The sequence below is a fragment of the Anoplophora glabripennis genome, unplaced genomic scaffold, assembly GCF_000390285.2.
Source record: "Anoplophora glabripennis isolate ALB-LARVAE unplaced genomic scaffold, Agla_2.0 scaffold725, whole genome shotgun sequence".
Classification (NCBI taxonomy): Eukaryota; Metazoa; Arthropoda; class Insecta; order Coleoptera; family Cerambycidae; genus Anoplophora; species Anoplophora glabripennis.
In genome coordinates this window covers 185,897-210,491 of record NW_019426038.1, presented here as the reverse complement: position 1 = coordinate 210,491, position 24,595 = coordinate 185,897, and the positions used below count along the sequence as shown (strand labels likewise).

The following is a 24,595-nucleotide window of genomic DNA, read 5'->3' as shown; positions in this document are numbered from 1 at the left end:
ACACTAAATAGAGTTGGGAAAAACATGTCAATGATTTATCCGCACGTTTATCTAAGAATATTTTCCTACTGCGTAATTTGGATCGTGTAGTATCTAAGCCTGTACTCATATCTGCATATTATGGTACTTTTCATGCCACCATGACTTATGCAATTTTGAACTGGGGTCATTCGTCTCACAGTGATAAAATTTTTGGTTTACAACGTAAATGTATTAGAATTATGGCTGGAATAAAATACAGAGATGATTGTCGGGAGCACTTCAAACTGCTAAATATTCTTACAATGCCATCAGTTTACATATTTGAATGTCTCATTTATATAAAAAATAATCAGAATAGATTTGTTCGACAAGAAAATTTTCATTTTCATCATACAAGAGAGCGACACAATATTAGGCCTAAATTTCATAGATTAGCGAAGTCCAGAGATGGCACAAATTATTTTTGCATTGAATTCTTTAATAGACTTCCATCTGAGATTCGATCACTAAATTCAGACTGTTTTAAGGCCAGAATTAGAAAATATCTTAAAAGAGGAAAGCGTTTTATAATTTTGATGAGTTCCTTGCTGACCAGTTTTTAGATGTTTAATGTATGTTCGTAATATTCACTTTTTTATGCTGTTTACGTTATATTTATCTGAATGTGTTTTTTTAGCTTTAGTGTAATATCGCTTATATGTTGTATCTTTCGTGTTTTTCTTTCTTTGACTTGTGTAAACATTTTAATGTATAGACACCAATAAATGATTTGATTTGATTTGATTTGATAAATAATGGAAGACGAGGCTTGATTAAATATCTCTTACAATGCAAATATATATTGTTTTATTAATTAAAATTTGTTAAGAATCCAATACAACATAATTTGTTAAGTATCATTTTTTTTGTTTAGATTTATAAAAATGCATAAAATCATTTAAATACAATTTAAAGGTACTCTAGATTTTATTCATTTAAAATTCAAAATTATCTAATTTGTGTTAAAATTGTTTTTTTATTTACAAAACATGAAAATACATATTTATAAGTTAAATAAGATAAGGCAGAAAGTTCCAAGATCCTTTCCCAATGCAGCTGACAAACATGTTTTAAATTAATCGTATTTTAGCATTCACTTATAGTATTAAGTGTGATTAGGATTAATGAAATTCAGTTTTAAAAATCTCGTTGCAAAAATATTGTGGGAATTGGAGAAATACATAATTGAACAGCGAAATAGAATAACTTCGATAACTTAGTAATAAAATCAGTTTGTCTGTATATTTTATTATTTCTATTAAAAGACACAAACTGGGATACCTGTTTTCTGAATTAGTTTGTGCAGAGAAGACTACTGAAAGAAGTTTAAACTCTCCATAATAATCTTTAGAGAAACTTGCATAGATGTATAATTTTTAAAATCAAATCAAATACTCATCTCGGAAACCATTGACTTTAGAGCCCTGGATTATTAAGACTTTTTGGCCCAAAACGATCTAAGTCCATGTGTCTAGTTATGATGTGAACTTAAAATATACTGTGTAGATAACTATGCCTTAATTCCTTTCAAATTAATGACAATTTTGTTAATCCTAAAAATTTATACTATTTATAAATATTTATTAACTTGTTTGTTTGTGTTAGAGATAATTAAAATAGAAAAATGCTATCATGAGAAATTGGGAAATAAAGTTTTCCAATCTTGGTGATACTAATGTATACTTGAAATTGTTATGTAATTCTGTTACAGTTAAAATTGTCAATAATATAAGGATGATTCATAAATGAACTGACCTAGAGCAAGTACATGTAGCAGGTTCTAAAATTGGCATTTTAATTAACTCAACTTACCTCTATACCAAGTTGTTTTGTTTAACCACTCGATGCCGTTAAAGTTGACAAAGTATTTTTTTTCAATATAAATTTAAAACACTAACCGATTTAAATGCTAGTACTTGTTTATATTTTAACATAAAGACAGGGACTCTTTTCAAGTTTTTCTCTTTTGTTCAAATTTTATATATCTAACGGTATTTGTGTAATTATTTATTTATTTTATTATCATTAAATACAAAAATGAATAGAAGCTGAGGAATTCTGTCATAAAAAATATTGGAAGTGATTATCATTTTCGGTAACATAATTCGGTGAAAAAAAAAAATTACGTTCATTTCAGGTTTTTCTCATTCTGCAATTATGTACAGTAACTTCTCATAAAATTTATCTAAATTAAAGCTCTTTAAATTAGGATAGTTACATCGATTTGAATGTAATAGCCATGGGAGCATGGGAGAATTGAGATGTTTGCTGTTATCATTCCCTTAACGTTCGATACCGAAAAAAAATGGTATGGAAGTTTTCAAAGCCATTGAAATCTATTAATAAATATGCAAATTGCCTCGTGTAAAAATATCAGATTGATTGCCAACGTAGATTTTTTGAAAAATGATTTTAAAAATTATGCTCATATACAGAGGCTCTTATGGGAGTTGGGAAAAAACATTTTAGAACAATAAACATATGCACTTACAATGTAATTATTGAGATAATTGAATGAATAGCTAACGTTATGACAAATTTGAACAAACATCTGATCCATTGAAAGGAAATATGGCAACACTGTACGCTGTATTTTTAACCCTTCGACTGACGCCCTATATTTGAATAGTTCGATTATGGACTATAAAATTATTCCAGTCGAAAACTTATGTAGTAATAATTAATATTAAATAATTTTTTCGTGATCAAATGCAATATAATAACAATTTGAAACAAAAATTGAAAGGATCTCTTTGCAACATGAATTTGACAAGACGATGTCTCACTACCATACACTGCGCTTCTTGAGAGTTATGTTATCATATGGATTCTCGGTTTGCACATTTTACTTTTTCTCATCAATCCACATTCTATTTCATATGCTATTTATATTGCTTTTCAGTCATTATTTTTCCTTTATATTTTGGATGTTCATTCATGTCTACGGTATATGCACTAAGCATAATTGACAGTTGACCCAATTTTACCACCACACCATACTGATGTGCAATGTTGCCAGATTTCACCCATAATTTTACTAGGTCTTCATAAATAGCAGGGTTCGTAGCGGCCAGGAATACCGGGAAAAGTCAGGGAATTTGTTATTCTTCATAAAAAACAGGGAATAGTCAGGGAATTTTAAAAATATTCATGAAAGTCAGGGAATTTGATGTTTGCAACTGGAAATTTTGTAAAAACCGGCCCTGGGTTATTGAAAGAGAAAACTATTTGTGGTTTTGAAATCTTTATAATAGGTTATGGTATAAAAAAGATTATGGAGTCCAGTCAGGAAAAAATTTAATGCATAAACACCAATTATTATGTAAAAATGAACCACAAGTGACCTGGATTTTTTTTTATAAGTCAGGGAAAACCTGGAAAAGTCGGGGAATTCTTTATTACGTTTGAACTATGAACCCTGAATTGACACTTTTATTCAAATAAAAAGTTAATTGCCAAGCACTAAACACGAAAAATATATTCGAGCTAATATGTGTTGTATAAATTTCATTCGCGTATATTATATTTAGTTCGCTCAAATTAGTTTATGTAAGGTTGATACTACAACGAAACTCCCGTGTATAAGCATAGGCTTCCCTCACGCACCGCCTGCCCCGCAAGATATCTATCGAACCCCCTTAAAGTGAATTAAGCGTTATTAGAAATGTTGATTATTTCCAATAATTCTCTTGAATGTAAATGTGAAATTTATACATATTTTCTTAAGGTGGAAGGTATCTTTCCCATTTCTATAAATGCAACTTCTATTACTATGTCCAAAAATGCCATCTACATGCCATCTAGTAAATCAAATTTAATTTAGAAAATGGAAAAGTCTAAAATTATTTGCCAACTTGGAAGCCATCTAGCAGCTAATCCCCGGTACTTTGAGTCTCGGTTAAGGCTCGATTAATTAATCAGGCGATGATACTATGATTATACTTATATCATTATATGTACAGTCTAATCGCCTGATCAGTTAATCAAGCTTTAACCGAGACTCAAAGTACCGAGCTTAAATATAGCTACTTGATGTAGAGGAAGTTATTCCTTCAATTATTTTAAACCAAAAAACCTTAATGAACTGGGGGTTTAAAGCCGTTGGGTTACCCAACTTGGGTATTCAGATGTCTCATAAATAACAGATTAATAGGCTAATGGGCTTGTGCTAATAATATAATTAATTAGGGTCATACATTTACTGATTTGGTATACATTGGTATCAGCGTTGCCAGATTTTTTTTCGGGCAAAGTGGAATTTTGAAACTTTTTGAATAAAAAAGCGGGATTCTTTCGTTCAAAAATGGGACATGCTACGGGTTTGTATAATTGATGCCTAAAAAAAAAGATATCTGGGAAACAAATTGTCTTCAAAAATCGATGTCATGTCTAAAAAAATAATAACAGGCAGGCGGAAAAAGCGGGACTAAGCGTGTCCCATGTGGGACATTTAATTTTGGGTTAAAAAGCGGGACGTCTGGCAACGCTGATTGGTATACACATCTTTTAAGCGTTAGTAGATGCTATCAATAATAACCCAAGAATTATGATGTTACTGAATATTATGGAAATTGTAGAATTCGACAATTTGTTATTTTTTAATTTTGATATTACCTTACCACACAGTTGATCTCCTTAAGGTATGATAGAAATTTCCTATGTATAAAATATCAGCAAGAGGTTGTTGCTTTATTATGGGAATTTGTCAAATATTTCCGATTGTTTGAAACTAGTTCAAGGTTACTATTGAAAAAGATAAATTTTGATCTTTATTTGATAAAATATATCTGATTTGCTTGTTCTATGAAGTTGTTAGAAATTTTAATCGATTTATAAAATAAAACTTTATCGGATAAATTATGATTGTAGAAAAACAGTGAGAAGATAATTAATAAAAACACTACTGTTGAAATTAATTTATGAGGAATGACCATTATTTTAAAACTAAACATATTTGCATATAAGTTTATATAAGATTTAATCCCCTGAACTAGTACTTAATATTCTGGTCCTTAATAAAATAAGGGAAATAAAATAATAGTAAAGGTGATTTCCTTGCTATATTAGCCATATTTGTAATTTGAAGGCTTGTAAAGTTTGATACATATCTATGTGAAAATTCTGATTTTAGTTCTTTAAACATCTGGTATACCTACCTAGAGATGATAATTAGATTCTTAATAAAAAATTTAAGTCTGATATATTACCTTATTCAGATTATAAGAAAGCAATATATTATTTAACGAATGAGATATCCTTATTCATTCAGAGGAATTAAAAAAAATTTCACTCAGGAGTTGGATGTTTTACTTTTGCCATAACTATTGCAAAAGCTTGTGAAAAACACTGTGATCCACAAAAAATTGGAATAGGAGAAAATTACATATAATTTTTTTTATTTCTTACATTTAATTATTTCAATTTTAATTATTGTTGTTGTTAGTTTCCACATTAGAGAAAGGATTTGTTCCATTATGAAAAATAAATACTGTGCTCTTCTATTTTCAGTGGATTAACAGCCATTTCAACATATTTCCTCACTAAAGAGTTATGGTCAGCGGGTGCGGGTCTGTTTGCTGCCTGTTTCATTGCCATCGTGCCTGGTTACATCAGTCGTTCTGTTGCGGGCAGTTATGATAATGAAGGAATTGCAATATTTGCATTACAATTCACTTATTTCTTATGGATCAAATCTGTAAAAACTGGATCTGTATTTTGGGCGGTGGCTGCATCACTATCCTATTTCTACATGGTAAGAATATTTGAAAAATTCATATATTTATAAAGTGAGCTTTCGTCTTTCGTCGATCGATAGAAAATGTGCCTCTATCAGAATTTCAATATAGTCTTGAGAGTGATGATGACTACATTATCACTATCAAAAAGGTTGAGAAATTTTTTAAAACATAGTTTTACTTTTTAAATTTAACTGCTTAATGTGTTCACCTGAGTTAACGTAGACAAAAACATTATTTTATTTTATTAACCCAAGATAATTCGAAGCATTATCTTTTCACTAGTAATTTTTATATTTAACATATTCACAATATTTTAAGTTCATTGGTAATTATCAACTTCATCTCAATTCGTCCTTCACCTGTCTGTACCTCTGTATATTTCAATCACTGAAAAAATAAGTTACTGTTGAAAACAAATAAATATGCTTATAGGTATTTTCTGTGGTGTGTATTTTAAAACATTTCATACTGCCACTAATATCTGCATTATTTATTCAGTACAAGCCCAGGCATAATTCAATAGTTCACCCAGGCATAATTTTCCAACTAGTGTATTTAAATAAAAGTACCTACTAACACTCTCAAACCTATAAACTATTTTATTAAAGAAAAATGTTGGTAACAGAGATATAATGTTCCTGTTATGGATTGGCCCTCTAGTGGCCCAGACCTCTTGCTAATAGAAACATGCATAAAATGAAGAAACAATTGCGTAAATATCCAGTCCGTTCAGTTAACGATCTATGCGCCAACTTGCAAGAAATTTGGGACAGCTTGCTTCCTGAAGAGTGCGCTAAGCTGGTAGATACAATGCCTGCCAGTGTTAAAGCTATTATTCTTAATAAAGGGGATGTAACATAAATTTGATAAAGCGACTGAACTATTCTGAACCACGAACCTAATGTTTTTTTAGGTAACAGAAGTATGTATTTCAGTTCATGTAACATATTTTTTATTTTGTTTAAATATACATAAACACAGTTTAAAATAAATATTCTTTGTTCTGTGTAGTATTCAAACATAAAGAAACTAAGTAAAGTACGTGTTAAACATTATACAGGGTGTAACTTTAAGTGGGTGTCAGTTTTTTAGAGGTAAATAGTACATGTTTCCTTGAATACGAATCTGAAATTCTTTTTTTTTTGTCAACAAATAGTCAAATTATAATTAGTTTTTTAAAATGCACTTTAATTCTTATGCATACTGTCAACCTACAGTGCACGCGGAGGGAGACAGTTCAGATCAATGGTAATGAAGCGAAAAGGGGTCAGTTGTTCCGCATTTGGAAAGTATATCTGTGAATTTGAATGTTTTTCATCGCTGGAAGCCATCAATAGGTTGCTTTGGTTACACTGTAAACAGGTCTATTGTCTAGTTAGTGACCATTAATCAAAGGGAAGAGAGAAGGTGGTATATTAAGTGTCTGTAAGAACTGACAGACGCGCAAGGTATAGTTAGCCATTTTATTTCTTATCCTGTGTTGACCGCTAGCAGTTATATTTAAACAGAAAACAATTTGTTATTAAATTCCCAACGAAATCTGTACCCTGAGGTTCACTTAGTTAAAAGTGGCAGGTTATACATTTGTGAGATTATATGAATTTTGAATGCCAATATGCTAATATTGGATGGGAACAAATTCAGAGGAGTGTTATAAAAATCATTTGAGTAAACAGACCATTTATTTTTGTGTATTTTCATTTATCATTATTGATTACTACTTGAGTTTTTTGCTAGGTTACTTGTTAAGTACTGTTTGTGTGGCGAACACCGACTCAATAAAAGTAACTAGTGCCAAAGAGCATTATCTCACGATTGGTGTGAAAATTTGCTTTTTAAGAACCGTTTCTTTAACTATGAGATTTAACAGCAATGCAGAGACTAGTTCCCAATTGTGCATGCGCTGTGACTAAAGCGCCCCGTTATTTGAGGTTACACTTGCTTATCCAGCGACAGGCTACGAAACTCTAAAAAAAAAAGGTTAAAAAAAATAACTATTATAAAAAAATATTGATTTGTGTTTCTAAAGGTCATATGAAGCTTTTGTATAAATATGACCCCCCCTTTCAAAGTTACATCCTGTATACTAATAGGCTATGCAGGACGGAGTTGTCAATAATTACAATTACAGTTTCTTATTCATGGAACATTCATGGATGATCACAAAATTGACAGATTTGTAAATCTGTGTCCAAATATAGATTAAAGGTCTTGTGAACTGATGATCACAATTGGCCCATTCTGTGGGTGGATGTAGCACTTTTGCAATCCTCCTATACTCCACGGTCGAAATTATAGAGAGTCTCATCGCTAGCTTTTGGACTAGTAAGGGGGGATGAAGCGTGCCGGGAACGAAAATCCATTGGCGTGTCTGCGTAAAAGGCAACAAGATATAGAAAATATTGAAAAAAGATAATAAAACATAACATCTATTATTTTTTTATGGTTTGCTATAACCGGAACTTTGATCCATTTTAATTATTACAGCATTTTAAAACGTTCCAGTTGTGTTTTTTTAATTTATAAATTTATTATAGCCATGGAATTAGACCCCTCGTCTACGCTTTTGCTATGACGTTTCTCAGGACGAGTAAATCAAGTCCGTTTACACCCACTAAAAAAGCATTTCCCTATTCCCTACCAAGTGTAAAAGACAGAGATAGAATATAGATCGACATTTAGTGTAACTTAGTCTATAAACGAGTATAGATTCTATCGATGTGCATAGCGAGCGGCACAAAGATAATATTGAACCGTATAAAAATCATTTTATATTTTATACACATTATGGTACTAGTGTTTTTATATTATGTCTGACTCACTCTCTATAATTTTGACCGTGGAGTATAGTTGTAGTATTTTGGAAACGATAGAGTAGTCGATGGCCAAACGGTTTGAGGTGTCAGTACTCAATGAACGCTACTGTCATTCGATCCACACGGCTGAAAGACTGCATGTATGGTAGGGTAGAAGAATGCTCCTTTTACATCATTTGATACTACGATTTGATGAGAAATGTTATTCCCATCATCTATCTCCTTTCCGACCTCCTAATGAGTTGCAACTTCATCGTACAACTTTTGCGTGTATTCTTTATCAAAATTAATGATTGGGTCTTAATGCTAACTATATTTTTAAATTAAAAGAATTTTTATTTCCTTCATGTTGGCAATTAAATTTCGGTAAAATTAAAAATTATTAAAACAGTAAGATCAAGATTACATTAAAACACAAGATTCTATTTCACCGATTTTTCACTAGATTTTATTTAACCAATCAGCAATTGCTTTATTTCGAGTGTAAGCGTAACGGTTTCTTATTATTAATTGTAAATGAATCATTAATATTGGCGACATCAAGATTTAGGGATTTTTTGTTATTACCAGTACCACCAATGTTGAGTTGCCTAAGCTCAGTGGTCACGTGGCTTGTAAACATTTATGAAAACTTTCTATTTATCACATAAGCACTGAATAAAACATGAATCTAGTTCATTAAATAACAAGTAATTTTCAAATCACCAGCTGTATGTTGAGGATAATTTGGAATTATTACACTATTCGAAGTTCATTGTACAGGGGAATGACAAATTGAGAATAATAATTACGACTGATGACACAAACAAATATTTTATGTTTTTTTTTTAAATAAATTTTGCACATATAAACAACATTTTTTACAGCAAACTTATCTTAAGAAGAAGCAAAATTATATCAATAACTTTTTCCATAAAATGAAAATTCAAAATGTTTCTCTTGTCCACTCTTTCTATATGTACTGTACATTGACAGTTATTAAATTTAGATATCTCGATGACAAAAAAATATCTATTTTAAGGTTTCTGCATGGGGAGGTTACGTCTTCATTATAAATTTGATACCACTTCATGTTTTTGTACTATTACTCATGGGAAGATTTTCAAATAGATTATTTACAAGTTATACAACATTTTACATCTTAGGACTGATATTTTCTATGCAAATACCCTTTGTAGGTTTTCAACCTATAAGAACAAGTGAACATATGGCAGCATCAGGTACTAATTGCTTTTGTTGGATTTAATTGATAAATGACTAATAGAGAAAACTTTTTCTTAGGTGTATTTGCTTTAATGTTTGCTGTGGGATTTTTGAAATACCTGCAAACAATGATGTCAAAGTCTGAGTTCAAGTCACTTGTAATTTTCGGTGGTTTTATTTCTGCTGGAATTGTGTTTTTAACTGTTGTTATCCTCACTTATGCTGGATATGTGGCACCATGGAGTGGAAGGTAAAATATAGTGTGCAAATGTTATATGAAAGTTAATTGCACTGTTATCAATATTATTACAGATTTTACTCGCTGTGGGACACAGGTTATGCTAAAATTCACATACCAATCATTGCATCTGTATCTGAACATCAGCCCACAACTTGGTTTTCATTTTTCTTTGATCTACATATTCTCATAGCAACATTCCCTGCGGGTTTGTGGTATGTTATCAAAAATATAAATGATGAACGAGTTTTTGGTAAGCACAATTTTATTAACCTTATTAATATTGAGTCATATTATATACAGGGTGTAATTGATAAATTGAAATAAATTGAAAAAATTGTATAAGTGAATTATTGACAAAAACAAAACGGCCATATGAACATAACTCTCCAAAGGAATATAGAGATATATAGTGATAAATTTTTATTATTTGTTTTCATTAGTTTTACATATTTTTTAACATAATTCATTCAAATATTCGCTTCATTCTGTATGTTATGGGAACCAACAGAGATGAATTACTGTTTTTGAAACTGTAGCTTCCCTAGTACTTTCAATGTTTCGTTTCTCTTTGCCACTATGTCGACAGATATTTAGTAATATTCCTAATTTTTCGGTTAACGACTCACATTTGTAAAATAATTTCAAATTAAAATAAGGAAAAAAATACCAATTTAAATTAACTAATTCCTTTACGAATATTATATATTTTTAAGAACGGAAAATTTTCTTTAAAATTGTTTGTAACTACCCCATTGTTTGTAGTTTGTTAGTCTATTTTCAGTAAAACTGTAAAGATATGGTTTTATGTCAGCAAGTAGAGTGTAGCAAAAGGAGTACTTTGTCACTATATCTCACTCTTGTTTATATCATATGAACCTTTGTTCTTATTTTTGGTTAGAAAATCACTTGTACAATTTTGTTAGTGGAATATTGCAATACCACTGCTAATTAATCAACTTAAAATATTAGGACCTCAATTAGGACACGTTCCAGAATTAAATCGGTAATCACAGAAGTCTCCTGTGAACATATAACTATTTTTTTTTTTTTAGTTGTTCTGTATGCCTTGAGCGCAGTATATTTTGCTGGAGTTATGGTACGTCTTATGCTCACTTTAACTCCTGTTGTTTGTATATTGAGCGGCATAGCATTTTCGGGTTTGTTGGAGTTGGTTTTAAGAGAAGACGATAACATCCGTGGTGAAGATAGTGAGGAAGATGAACATTCCACCCCAAGCAAGAGGCTATATGACAAGGTAATTTTCCGTGACGTTTTATTAATATATTAATGAATGTGATTGGTTGCTTAGGGGATATAAATGATTAGTTATAAAATTTCTTATTTCTTAGTTACCAAAAGAAGCAAAAACAAAATCAAAATCCGGAAAACCTGTAGGAAACAAAGCATCTACACCACAGGTAGTAAGATGGCTTGCTGTGGGTGAAGTTTTCTTTCTAATTTTCTTACTAACACACTAAATTCTTGTAAATAATTTTTCTGTTCACTGTTTTCATATTTTTATAGGAGATTAATTCTAACTTCCTTTTATTAAATTTATCGTGTGCAGTGACAATATCTATCATCTACATACAACAATGTATCTTAATTTACTGAAAAACTATTTAAATTTTAATGCATGCATGGAAATACTTGATGTTACGAAAAACCGATCTTTGGATGACAATGTCCATTTTCATTTGGGTGCCTATTTTTCAAGATTTAGGGTATCGAAGTTAAGATTTTTATTGATGTCTCTTGTTATATAAGATGGAAGTTCAAACCAAGAAGAAACGGTTGTAGTAGCTACTTCTTTCAATTTTTTTTTTATTATGCCTATGTTGCGTAGATCAAGAATATGTTTCTTTAATTCTTTTAATTTAAATTTTAAAATTTTGATGTAGAGCGTGATTTATGAGATATTGCAACTATTTTGTTTATACAATTTTTAGAGTTTGACATTCTTATAAGAAACATGAAGTATTTTGTAATATCGACTTTGGCAAGGGTTTTGATTAAATGTTTTCTTAAGATACAGTATAATTTTATAATTAAATTCATTTAATATACAAAATTTAAGTTAGCTGCATTCCAAAATAGGTATTCGAACTTAAGTCACTACAGACAATAGGTATTAGAACTCAAGAAAAAACGGTGTAAGAATTCAATATAAAAAAGAAATGTTTATATATTTGAGTCGTCTTAATGAAAGGGAGCCAAATATGCTAGAACAATTGTGATTTTAGCTCTTTGTGCATCGTTTTCACAATTGATACACCTCAGTCATATTTTGTGCTAGCGACAAATAAACATTAATAAAAAAAATAGAATTAATTGAGTTTTCAAAGGCTATTGACTAGCCAAAGAGTTGCAATGTCTCGTAAACAAGTACTAAATCAAAACTTATTGCATTTTTGATTTTTTTTTGTTTAATCAAAATTACTGAGTTAACGGAATGCCATAAAAACAAAGGAGTTATTAATAAGATATTTTTTTAAGTTATAATTTCAACACCTTGTATCTAGAACAAGAGATATTTAATTATAAAATAGCATAAGGCCCCCTTATTTCTACTAGAGAAACCGTTTGAACAAATTTTTTGTAACACTCTGTACAAAACATCTGGACCACAGTTTCACCACTTATCTTTGCATCGAGCGAATGGATGCCATTTTGAGATTTGAATATTTTCTCAGGGGGGGCTCAAAACAAAAAAATATATTGGAAGTACCCTCCCTAAAATTACTTTCTAAACACCTCGTTAAAATATTTGCACGTCATTATGAAGCACCCTGTATATTTGAAAGACCATGTAACAAGAAATGGAATATTTTCATTTTGACGTTTTCAATATTTTATGAAAAATTGATTTTGATTCTTTCATCTCAGTCAGTACCTAAATGAATTTTGAAAATAAGAAATATGTGTACTTTTTTAAAAAATTAAAATAAAAAAAATGTATATTGATATATTTTTTGCTTAATGCAATTGATTGGTAGTCTAACAATTACGTTTGAGCTTAACATTTATTTTTACTTAGGTATTGATAGTACTTTATTCAGACTTGTATAACTTCTCATTTTTATTGAATATAATTCAGGGAAGTTTTCAGTTATGATTGTGCAATTTGGAAAAAATGGATCTTTCAGGCAATATATTGTTTAGCAAATGGCACATAATGATTTATTTTTACAATAAATGCTTAGTTTTGAAATATTTTTTGTGAAGTAATGTTCAGATTTTAATTGTACTTTCATTTTTAAAAGGAATAAATGATCAGTTTTTGTAAAATTTTAGTTTTTGTGAAGGCAATTTTTCATTACTAGTAAATTGCGTGTATGACACACTTGTGCTTGATATGATTGAACTGATAATAATATTCAAAATAAATAAGATAAATTTTTAATTTAAAGGCGGGAAGGGTACCAAAAATGAAGCACGAACAATCTAAAGAATCAGATGGTATAGGAGCAAATGTCCGGAGCATTGTCACAGTGGTGATATTATTGTTGTTAATGTTATTTGCCGTCCACTGTACCTGGGTAACCAGCAATGCCTATTCCAGCCCTAGTATAGTTTTGGCATCATATGGAAGCGATGGAACTAGGCAGATTTTAGATGATTTCAGAGAGGCATACTTTTGGTTGTCTCAGAATACCGCTGATGATGCCCGGGTTATGAGTTGGTAAGTGTGGTTTTGTTTTATCATTTGGCAGTGACTTGTAGTTACCACCGATTAGAATATTTCAGGCTCCATTGATTTGTCTTGAAAATTTGGACGTAGGAGTTTTTAGGTGTTTGTGCTCTCTTTCAAAGGAAATAATGGTGTTTATGTCACACTTTTGGTTTTGGAAGTTGATATCAACTTTGTTACTTTATATGAAATGTTAATGTCTTTATCTCAAAAGTGAACAGTTTTTTGTTACTGATTTTTAAAAATTAGACGCAGCATTAGTTTTAAAGTTATACAGGGTGTGGCGTGTATAATTTATAAAAATTAAACTACAGCTTCCTGATGATTTTTGTAATAGAAAACTCTTATACCAAAAAATTCTATCTTCACGTTTTTTTTTTGTAAATTAAAGTTCATTTATTCAACAAAAATGAAGGCCGACCCTGTGTTACTTATTAAAAACATTGGAAATGTTTTCATGCGACACGAGATGCAACCTAGACGGTATAATCTAATACTAGTAATACTAAAAAAAGATTAGAGTACATTGTCAAAAAATTTGTGCAGTCAACTGATTTTGTATTTGTATTGAATTCATTATGCACTTAATTATTAAATATTAAGCATCGTTCATCGACCCATCAGTGTTAAAATGTAAGATTCCAGACAAAAGTTTTTATTTTGTAATTCCACGATAGTGACAGTGTAATTTTTATAAATAAGTAAAAAATAATAGTAGCGGGCCGATTACATTAAAAACAAGATTCTTATTTCTTACTTTGTTTAATTTTTTAGTTTCTGCACAAACTAGTTTTACAATGAATCGAGAAAACAATGTATTTACTATTTCCGAACGTGTCAATATGGTGTTAGTGTATGGTGCAGCCGGAGAAAATGCACTCGCGGTGACTAGGTTGTACCGGGAACGATGGCCACGACGTCACCGCCCATGTGCAAATACAATCCTACAGTGCGTTCAGCAGCTGCGACATACGGAAGTGTTATTCCTCGAGGAGAAGAACGTGGTCAGCAAGTGAACCTTAATGTTGAAGATGCAGTGTTGGAAAATCTTGACGAAGCTCCCACAATTAGTACTCGACTACTCGCACAGCAAGTAGGAACCTCATCTTGTACCGTACATCGCATCTTAAGGCGCCAGCTGTTGCACCCCTATCATCTGCAATCAGTTCAACAGTTTTTACCCCCGGATGTGATCAATGAATGCGTTTTTGCAGATAGTTTTTACAGCAATGTGCCAATCAAGTAGACTTTCCTGTTTATGTTTGTGAAACAGATGAGGCGACATTTACCCATGAAGTGAATTTCCATAATATGCACGTATGGGTCGATGAAAATCCTCATGTGATTAGGGAAACTCATTTTCAGCATTGGTTCTCGGTAAATGTTTGGGCTGGTATAATGAGCGATGTACTTGTGGGCCCCTATTTCTTGAAGTACGACTAAATGCACGCACTTTTTATCTTCAAAATGGGGCTCCTCTACAAAGTACTCGAAAAGTAAGACTTTTGAATGAAATGTTTCCTCAGTAATGGATTGGATGCTTTGGTCCTGTGCCGCGGCCACCTCGGTCACCTGATCTAACTCCAATGGACTTTTATCTTTGGAGTCACTTGAAGTCATTGGTTTATAATGAATGAATTTAAGATAGTAATTATATTAATTATTAGAATAAGAAAATATCAGTTTTTTTTTGAATATGTATTTTTCTTAGTTTGTACTTTTGCATTGAAAAATTCCCCAAAAATTTCTACCTTTCAATGACGATTTCTTTACGCGGCTGGTCTACAGTACGTACCTCATCGTACAGCACACCGACAGAACTCTTTTGTATAAGACTTCTATTACAAATATCGTTAGGAAGCTGTAGTTTAATTTTTATAGATTATAAATGCCACACCCTGTATAGGGTGTAACTTTAGGTGGAGGTCAGTTTTTTTAGGGGCAATAGGACATGGAATATTCTAATTGAGTCAACTTATAATTCTATTTTTAAACTGCAATTGATGATCCGAAATTAGTTCAGTAAGTTATGTCACCAATTTTGAGAGTTGCCAGTAGTTAGCTTTTTAAATCAACTGTTAAAAACGAAACTAGGATTGGAAATAATTTAGTAAAAACAGATTATTTTTGTATGTCTAAGGCCCGGTACTTTGAGTCTCGGTTAAGGCTTAATTAACTAATCAGGCGATTAGACTGAATATATAATTATAAAATAAATAAGTATGTGTACAGTCTAATTGCCTAATCAGTTAATCAAGCTTTAACTGGGTCTAAAAGTACCGGGCCTAAAATTAAAATTTTTTACATGATTTATTAAATATTAACTAATATTGGTATATTATTAATTGTAAGTAAAATTAATTTATGTTTTAAAATCATTATTTTTGCTGTTTTTAAAAACTAAGTAAAGTGATAATAAAAATGTTTACTTAATAAAAATATTTAGTAATCTCAATAATATGAAATATTTTTAAAACCATTTCAAGTTTTTAAAAACAATTGTGTTGTTATTCTGTGTCAATGACCTCTAACATTGACCTAGTTCAGCTGAACTATACTTCGGTCACTACATAAAGTAGACAGACGTATTTAAAAAAGTTAAAATGGGTACTATTAAAAAGTTATAAAATTCTAAACAAAATACAGAATGTTTGTACTCTTTTATCTTACTCAGCCACTTCATCGGCCTAATAAATAAAAATATTTAATTACAGAAAAATACTAATTTACATTTGTAATTATTTAAAAAAAGAGCATTTCAAAAATTGATTTCCATTTAAAATAACAAAAATTAATGTGAAGTTCAATTATAACTGTAAGTGTGACAAAGACACCATTATTTTATTTCAACAAAACAAACGATAGTCTGAAATATTTTACTGGTTGGTTACTCGGAGACATGCTACATACACTTTACTTTTAAATTGTGCGGTCAGCAGATTCAAGATCGTTTATTTATTGAGATATGGGATGTATAATGAGTGAGGCAGACTTACTGTGCTAACAACAAATTTATATCACAACTAGAAACTGCTAATACTTGAAATAATTTTTGCTAGGTGGGATTATGGGTATCAAATAGCAGGTATGGCGAATCGTACAACTCTAGTCGATAATAACACTTGGAATAACAGTCATATAGCACTTGTTGGAAAGGCTATGTCTTCTAATGAAAGTGCAGCCTATGAGATAATGACTGCTCTAGATGTCGACTATGTTCTTGTGATCTTTGGTGGTGTTATTGGTTATTCAGGTGACGATATTAATAAATTTTTGTGGATGGTTCGTATTGCTGAAGGAGAACATCCCAAGGATATCAGGGTAAGAATATATTGGAGAATTAAATCCTTTTAAAGTGACCGTTTCAAGAATAATCAAATATTTTTCTTAAATATGATGGAAATTTAATATACAGGGTGGCATAAAAGTATGGGAACCCCAAAAAATCTCGCAAGATATGCATTTTCTGGATAAACCAAATATAGGGAAGTTAGGATTTATCCCTGGCTATTCAATGGCGACCATGGCATGACCACTGACCACTAACATTGTGGTCATTATGGGGTCAAGACGATTTTTTTAAATGGGAACCCCCCTTTTTGGCCCCAGAAATGGAAAGAGTGGAAAATGTTACGCTCAGATATGACCTTGTTGACCATTTAAAAAATTCAAAATGGCAGACAAAATTTTTGAAAGTTAACCGTTTGTCACCAAATTTTGTATACAGAGGTTTTCGAGGTTGCTGATCACGAATCCGAGGTCAGATTTTGAAAATTTAAGATCGTGGATGGGGTTTTTAAAGTTTAATCAATGGGTACCAAATTTGATATATGGGGGTTTTAAGGGTCACTGACCCCACATTCGTGATCAACAACTCAAAAAACGGCCGTATACCATATTTGTTGCAAATTGACTAATTTTCAAAAAATTCGTCCTCCATCCAGAATTTTACAAATCGACCTCGTAAACCTCCATATAGCACAAAATTTGGTGACAATTGGTTAGCTTTCAAAAATTTCGTCCGCCATCTTGATTTCGCCGCCATTTTGAAATTTTTTAAATGGTTAAGGTCATATTTAAACGTAAAATTTTCCGCTCTTTCCATTTTCGGGGTCAAATGGGGGGGGTTCCCAATTAAAAAAATCGTCGGGACCCCATAATGACCACGTGGTCAGTGGTCAGTGGTCAGTGGTCATAGCATGGTCACCATGGCCGGGGAAAAATACTAACTCCCTATATTTGGTTTTTCTGGAAAATGCATATCAAGCGAGATTTTTTGGGGTTCTTATACTTTTATGCCACCCTGTATATTTAAGACATATTAATTTTATAAAAGTTGTAGTAGGGTAAGTAGCAGGAAAGTGCCTCCCAAAATTTTTTGGACCTAACTTGATGTTGGAGTATAATCTCTTACAAAAATATTATCTAGTAATATTTGATTTAAAAAAAACCTATTTAAAAAATAAAAAAAAAAATAGAAATGGGAAAATTTTCACTGAAAATTTTCTAAATCTATAAAAAAATATTTTCTATTTTTTTTATTAAATTCTTATGACTTTCAGACAAACCAGATACATTTAAAAAAATATATGTATGTAAAATAGCGCTAACACTGACACTTGGCATCACCAATCAAAATGCTGTGACACCATTGTTGTCACTATTCTTTATAAAGCCTCTGTGTAAATTGATATGTCATCTAGATAAATCCATTCTTAATTCCTTAAATTTTTTTATCTACGATCGTGTCAAAAGGGAGAGTTTATGTAATTTCTAGTATATTTCTTTTTATATAGGAGCCTATGTAATAAAAGTATTTGCTGCATACTTTCATTGCATGATTTCAGTTAAAATGTCTACAATGATTAGTAAATGTATTTTTGCAATTAACACAATTTTCAATAAGAATTCTGCACAAATTATAACTGCTTGATATAGTGAACAGTATACCAGTAGTGGCAATGGCATTATTTAAGACTTTGATCCTGCAATTTTTTTTTTTGAATTAATTCTACTTAAGATTCTGCCAGCGCCGACATAAAACAAGGTATTGTTTGATAGTCTTGACAGCGATTTTACCCATATTTACTCAGCTTTGATAAATTTTGTATACAGGGTCGGAAAGTCCCAATGGTTCATCGGCCGTTACGTGAGAGCGATAAAGTAAGTCATAGAAGTGGATCTTATTTATGGAAGGGCGAAATGGGCGGTGACTATTGGACGCCTTCATTATAGCTATCTTTCTCTATTGCACCGATTTCTATGACTTTCTTTATCGCTCTCACGTAACGGCCAATGAACCATGGGGACTTTCCGACCCTGTATTTGTAAATTTGAATACTTGTTTATGTTACAGGAAAGTGACTATTTCACAGAACATGGTGAATTCCGTGTCGATGAGGAGGGTTCTCCGACATTACTGAATTGTTTAATGTACAAATTAAGTTACTACAGATTTGGGGAGCTTAAGTTAGATTATAGAACACCTGCAGGATTCGACCGTACTCGAAATGCCGTTATTGGCAACAAAGATTTCCAACTGACTTACTTAGAAGAAGCCTATACTACCGAGCATTGGCTAGTGAGAGTATACAGGTAACGAGTTGAATTTTTTTTTCCTTGTAGGTATACTGACTGACATCCGACCATATTTTTGTAGGGTGAAAAAACCAGATGAATTTAATAGACCTAGAATACCAGTAGCAAATAGAGTTGTTAAGTCTCCCAATTTTGTGTCTAAAAAGGTAAGTTATGTAATTGTTAGCCGATTTTTTTATGTGCAGGGGGAATTTAAACGTCCAACTTTATTGACGTTTGTAAATACGATGTTTCACTTTTTTATCCAAAATATAGTAGTATTTGCTTAAAACCAAATTTGAAAGAAAAAAAGGGCCCTATTCAGGGTACGGTTTATCGATATGTTAATATGTTGGAAATCACTATGATCATGTCTCATAGCGAGTTATTGCTTTTGCAATTAGTCGAATGATAAAACTAGGAAATAGATTTTTACTAATAGAGCAATTAAAATTGTTTGGGAATTGTCCATTACTTGCCTAAACAGGAATTTATCATCACAAAGTCTCGTCTGCATATGCATAGACTTACAGCGGTCAGAAATCCGAAAAAGCTGGACAAAAGTCTAAAAAGGTTTGCATCATCACCAAAAGTGGGAACTTTAGTAAAAAATCTCAAATTCAAAATGTCTGACACAAAATGGCCGATACATCACGTTGAAATTTCAAATGCCTCTGGTATTGAGGTCATGTAAAACGTATGTAAGGTTGGAGTTTGAGGTTTTTGAGGTAATTCATTATTATTAATAAAGTAAGAAAGGTAAATATCTGCGATATAAGCATGTGTTTAAAATGAATACCTTATTTTGAACGAAACAATTTCTAAATACTATTGAAGCTTATTTTTGTTATAAAGCTTACTCTAATACATGAGTCATTCGCATCGTCATCATCTATCACATAACCGTCATAGCACAAAAACATGTCACCAGAGCTTTTCTCACTTTCATCTATCTTGCACCTTTTTAATGTTGATCTAAAAATGATGATTTGCGGTTCTAACTTCTCGTGGAATTTTCTTTTCAAAAATCAAAAAATTTTTTAAAAACAAGTTTTTAATGATGTAGTTTTATTTTCTTATTCTTCTCATCAAACCCTTTCATTTGATACCCATATCACAGGGGTGCATAAAAAATAACTGGTTCGCCATCTTTGGGAGTCCGCCAAATTGGATTTAGAATGACGTCACTTAGCTAACCATGCATTGTCATCCAAACTAAATGTGTATGTAAAATTTCAGCTCAATCGTTTGGGGACAACTGTTTTAAAGTTGAGTTGCAAGATTTGACCCATACTAGCAAGGCAAGTTAAATAAAAGCTTGTAATGATAAAAGGCACACGAAAGAGATGCATGTTAAAAAAAAACAATTTGAATTAGAAACGCTTGTTTGGAACCGAAGAGACCCTAATACGCTAGCTATTGTATAACTAAGGCCTCTTACAATAGTAAACCAGCCGTAACGGGGACACAAAAAATGACTCGGAACCCAAATTTGGAAAAATTCAGAGGTTTTCTCTTTTGATATATGAACTTGACACTCCTGTATGCATTTTCCAACTTTTAATAATCTCATGGGATCACAAATATTTCGATAATTTGTGATTGATGTGATTTGAAATCAATGGAAACTGCAAGACGTTTTTGTTAAAACAATAAAAACATGCATCTTACCTCCAGGAACACCCTCCTTATTGCACACAACGATTCGTACTCTAGTAAAAATTTGCACTTATTTTCAATTCACTGCTTTTCGAGGGGTCAGTGGCAAGTGAAATATACTAATGTGGCGCAGCATACTTCTGATAGTTGCTGTGGTCTATACACATGGGCTAAGTCTCTGTCCCTTTAAAGAACTACGCAGTGACTCCTCTAGAATATACTGAAGTATTAACGCAAACCAACGACTTTGAAATTTCGACTTTTGTCCAGCTTTTTCGGAATTCCAACCACTGTGAGATTATAAGAGAATACAATACACACAATGCGCAGCTTACTGTACAATACTGCTGCACTAACTAAAATAGAAGCTACCAATTCTATGGTCAGAAATTAATCTCCTATCATTTTATCGAATGTGTTTGGTCATTGTAACGATTCAATAAATAAAAGATAAAATATCAGCCTAATATATGTTGTCCTTCAATAAACCGCATGGCTAGGGCCTTTCACAGTCAAATTTTTAATTGCCCTTGACACAAAACATATGGTTTCAGTTTAATAATCGCGAAAAAGAATTGTATTCGGTTCTCTGTCCATCAGTGGCGGCTCGCCAGGTGACGCACCACTTCACCTAAAATTTCCATTTGGTTGTGCAATTTAAAATTATTTTTAATTTTATATAAATTTTATAATTTAGGTATAATTCTATATTGAAAATGTATTGTGTTTATTTTATACACAGAAATAAACAGAATAGTTGTGCGGTGACCGCCTTCCAAAAAAAATAATGTCTTCATTGAGCGCGAACATCAACCTCGTACCATACAATGTATAGCATAAGCAAGTGACGCGGATCGAATTCAGTTTGTATTTCGTCTCACTTCGTAGCATTGTTTACGGCGGTTGTCATGGCAACGAGGCGGCCAACATGTGAGTAAACTACGGCGTGGGGGAACGAGTGACGTGGAAATTGAAGCAGCATCGCCATCGCCCATCGAGTGCCTTTACTTTATATAGTTTATACGATATGTCGACCAGTGCACGATTATAACGGTTATTTGTTAACATTTGTTTTGTATCAATAATTGTAGAAAGGTTTCCTATATATGATCCAGTATGTATTTTATTGGAAATACCATTCTCCAGATGGAAAATTGAGGACAAAAAGGATTTTTTAAATTGCGGGAGACCTGTGCCTTCTCTCGGACGTTGAAAAAAGGTGAAAGTCAAAAGACAAAGTGTACGTTCGGAAGTTTCAGAATTAATGGTATTCAGAGTATAAGTGGTTGTCTGGCTTTTCTGTATGCCATGTTTAATTGTGTTTCTATTTTTTATAAAATCTAAATGAAAATCCTTCTCGCAAATGTCAGTTTTTTGTTTGATCTTGAAAATTTTCGCCTGTGGCGCTTTTTTTCCTTTTTAGTCAATCAATAAATATGCTTCACCCAAGGACATTTAAATAAAGGGGACTATGCATGTCACAGTCTATCTCATATGTTGGGTGAAGCTAGACAAGGGGAAAGCAGAGGGCTTTATTTTCATCCAACTGATGCGCGCGATTACATCTCCAATGTCGTACATTTTGGACGGGTCAAAATAAAATATTTTATAGTCCTAAGTCAATATATTTCAACAGCTACTCAGTATTTTTATAATAAATATATATAATATTTTTATAACTTCTTGGAATCCCAATAACTGTAACCATTTCTTTCTTGTTGCACCATCCCCAAGCATCCTAAAAACGTTCACATTTCACTTTTAGAATACTGAGGCAAATTTTCAGTGAGACATAAAAATATATTCCCAAAGGAGAACATCAAATGGTTGAATGAATGCAACTTTCAGTTGATTGCATCTTCGGTATTTTTATGTATAAGTGAACCACCACCATATTTTTGCTGTTGTATTTATTCAGTTTTTATGCTCGTGCATTTAGTAAAATTGTAAATATATTTTTGAAAAGGTTTTTGTCGTAGAGGAAAATGAAAATGATGAATGATTAAAATTTGTAATGTTGGGTATAAGGGATAACATTGAAATACCTATAAATATATTAAATATAAATAATGTCTGTAACTTATTTGTGGTGCAGCATTTTCCTTTGATTTTAATGGCCAAACGTGGTTCATATTATTGTTTTCTTACTATTTCAGCAAAAATTTTAAAAAAATACCAAGTCAGTTTTATAAAATTTTACCGTTATTCAAATAAAAGTTACCCACACGCACGACAATGGCCACAGTTGCATATACATTCCAAAGTCACCTTCAAGCACGCTTACCTGTGGAAGGATAGCTGATGTGGATGTTTATAATCCAATTTCTTACAAATTCTGCACTGTCTAACCATATTCACACCTTAAAAGTTTATCCAAAATACATGTATAAACACTAATCACGTTTCACTTACTAAAATCACAACTATTTTCTAACAAGAGACGCCATATTCTGCCAACCACGGCAGAACGAACGAGGAACACGCTACAAATTATTGCGTAGTTGCCAAGTCTTCAAACATGGCAAATATGAAAAATGAAAAATAGTTTAATATGTACAGAATTTAACAATATTGTATGCATAACTTAATAATACTATCCTATAATAATAATTTTCACAATTGTGATGAAAATTGCGATAAAAATATTAAGTACATTTCCAGTATAATTATACAGCTGACAACAATGATACAATTAGACTGTGAATAGACCAGGCTTCATCTAGAAATGTAAATAAATAAGCCCTTTATTTAAATGTCCTTGGCTTCACCTATTCTTAATGTCATGAGCGGTCACTGCTGTCCTTATGTTCGGATTTTTTAAAACAAACATACATTGTACTAGCATGAGTCTATGCAAAATTTCAATTCAGTATTTTAAAAAACAAGAGTTATTAATTTTTTTTATGTTAACATTGACATTATCTTGACAATGGAAATAAAAAATAGCATATGTCATAGTATTATCTTTCAAGGAATCTGTGGCCAGAGGTCTAACATACTTTTTTGTAACGTCCTGTACATGTTATTTGTAATAAGAGTTTTTTATTTTTATTTATGTCAAAAATACTATGGGTTGATTCCAAATAATGTGATATTGTAGTACAATTAGTTAACGTTGTGATTTGTTTCAGAGTACTAAGCGTAAAAAGGGTTCCATCAAGAATAGACCCATTATAGTAAAGGGAAAGAGACTGTCAACAAAACAATAATAGAGGGAACGAAGAATTAATAGTTAATTATTTTTATTGTTAATTGTTTCATTATCACATAATTTACGTACCTAAAAAATTCAATATTTGTGTATAAAAATGACATTCAGAGTAAGTTGACTGTGTTCAGATTTTATTTTCTTGTGAAAAAGTGATAAACAACATCAGTTCACAATGTGATAATTGTGTAAAAATAAAGCCAATAAATTTTTTTGCACTAAAAATTATTTCTTTTTCCTTTCCTTCAACTATTTTGTTACACTGTCAACAGAAATAGTATTAAAATATACACAAAACAGAAATGGCAGACTGAATACCAAGTACATAATAGTAATATATTAAATAAATATATTTGTATTTTAAATTTTTGAAAATATATTTAGGTATTATTATATCTCTAGTTACTTGTATTTGAAATGATTCGTGACTGTATACTGTTG

The 24,595-nt window shown here is 31.5% G+C and overlaps 1 protein-coding gene across 2 annotated transcripts in view; it reads left to right on the top strand.

Annotated features, from left to right (window-relative positions):
* LOC108911652 (dolichyl-diphosphooligosaccharide--protein glycosyltransferase subunit STT3B) overlaps nt 1-24,379 on the top strand; it is a 26,803-nt gene extending 2,424 nt beyond the window's left edge. The window contains exons 3-13 of one of the 2 annotated variants that reach the window (XM_018716637.1): nt 5,530-5,773; nt 9,597-9,795; nt 9,857-10,028; nt 10,091-10,269; nt 11,072-11,274; nt 11,369-11,437; nt 13,430-13,701; nt 16,770-17,031; nt 19,067-19,305; nt 19,370-19,454; nt 24,078-24,379. In XM_018716637.1, the coding sequence (XP_018572153.1) occupies nt 5,530-5,773; nt 9,597-9,795; nt 9,857-10,028; nt 10,091-10,269; nt 11,072-11,274; nt 11,369-11,437; nt 13,430-13,701; nt 16,770-17,031; nt 19,067-19,305; nt 19,370-19,454; nt 24,078-24,155 (2,002 nt within the window). In that variant the 3' untranslated portion in view covers nt 24,156-24,379. The remainder of the gene's footprint in view (nt 1-5,529; nt 5,774-9,596; nt 9,796-9,856; nt 10,029-10,090; nt 10,270-11,071; nt 11,275-11,368; nt 11,438-13,429; nt 13,702-16,769; nt 17,032-19,066; nt 19,306-19,369; nt 19,455-24,077) is intronic. The other variant, XM_018716638.1, reaches the window with a different exon arrangement.
* Nucleotides 24,380-24,595: the final 216 nt, after the last annotated feature.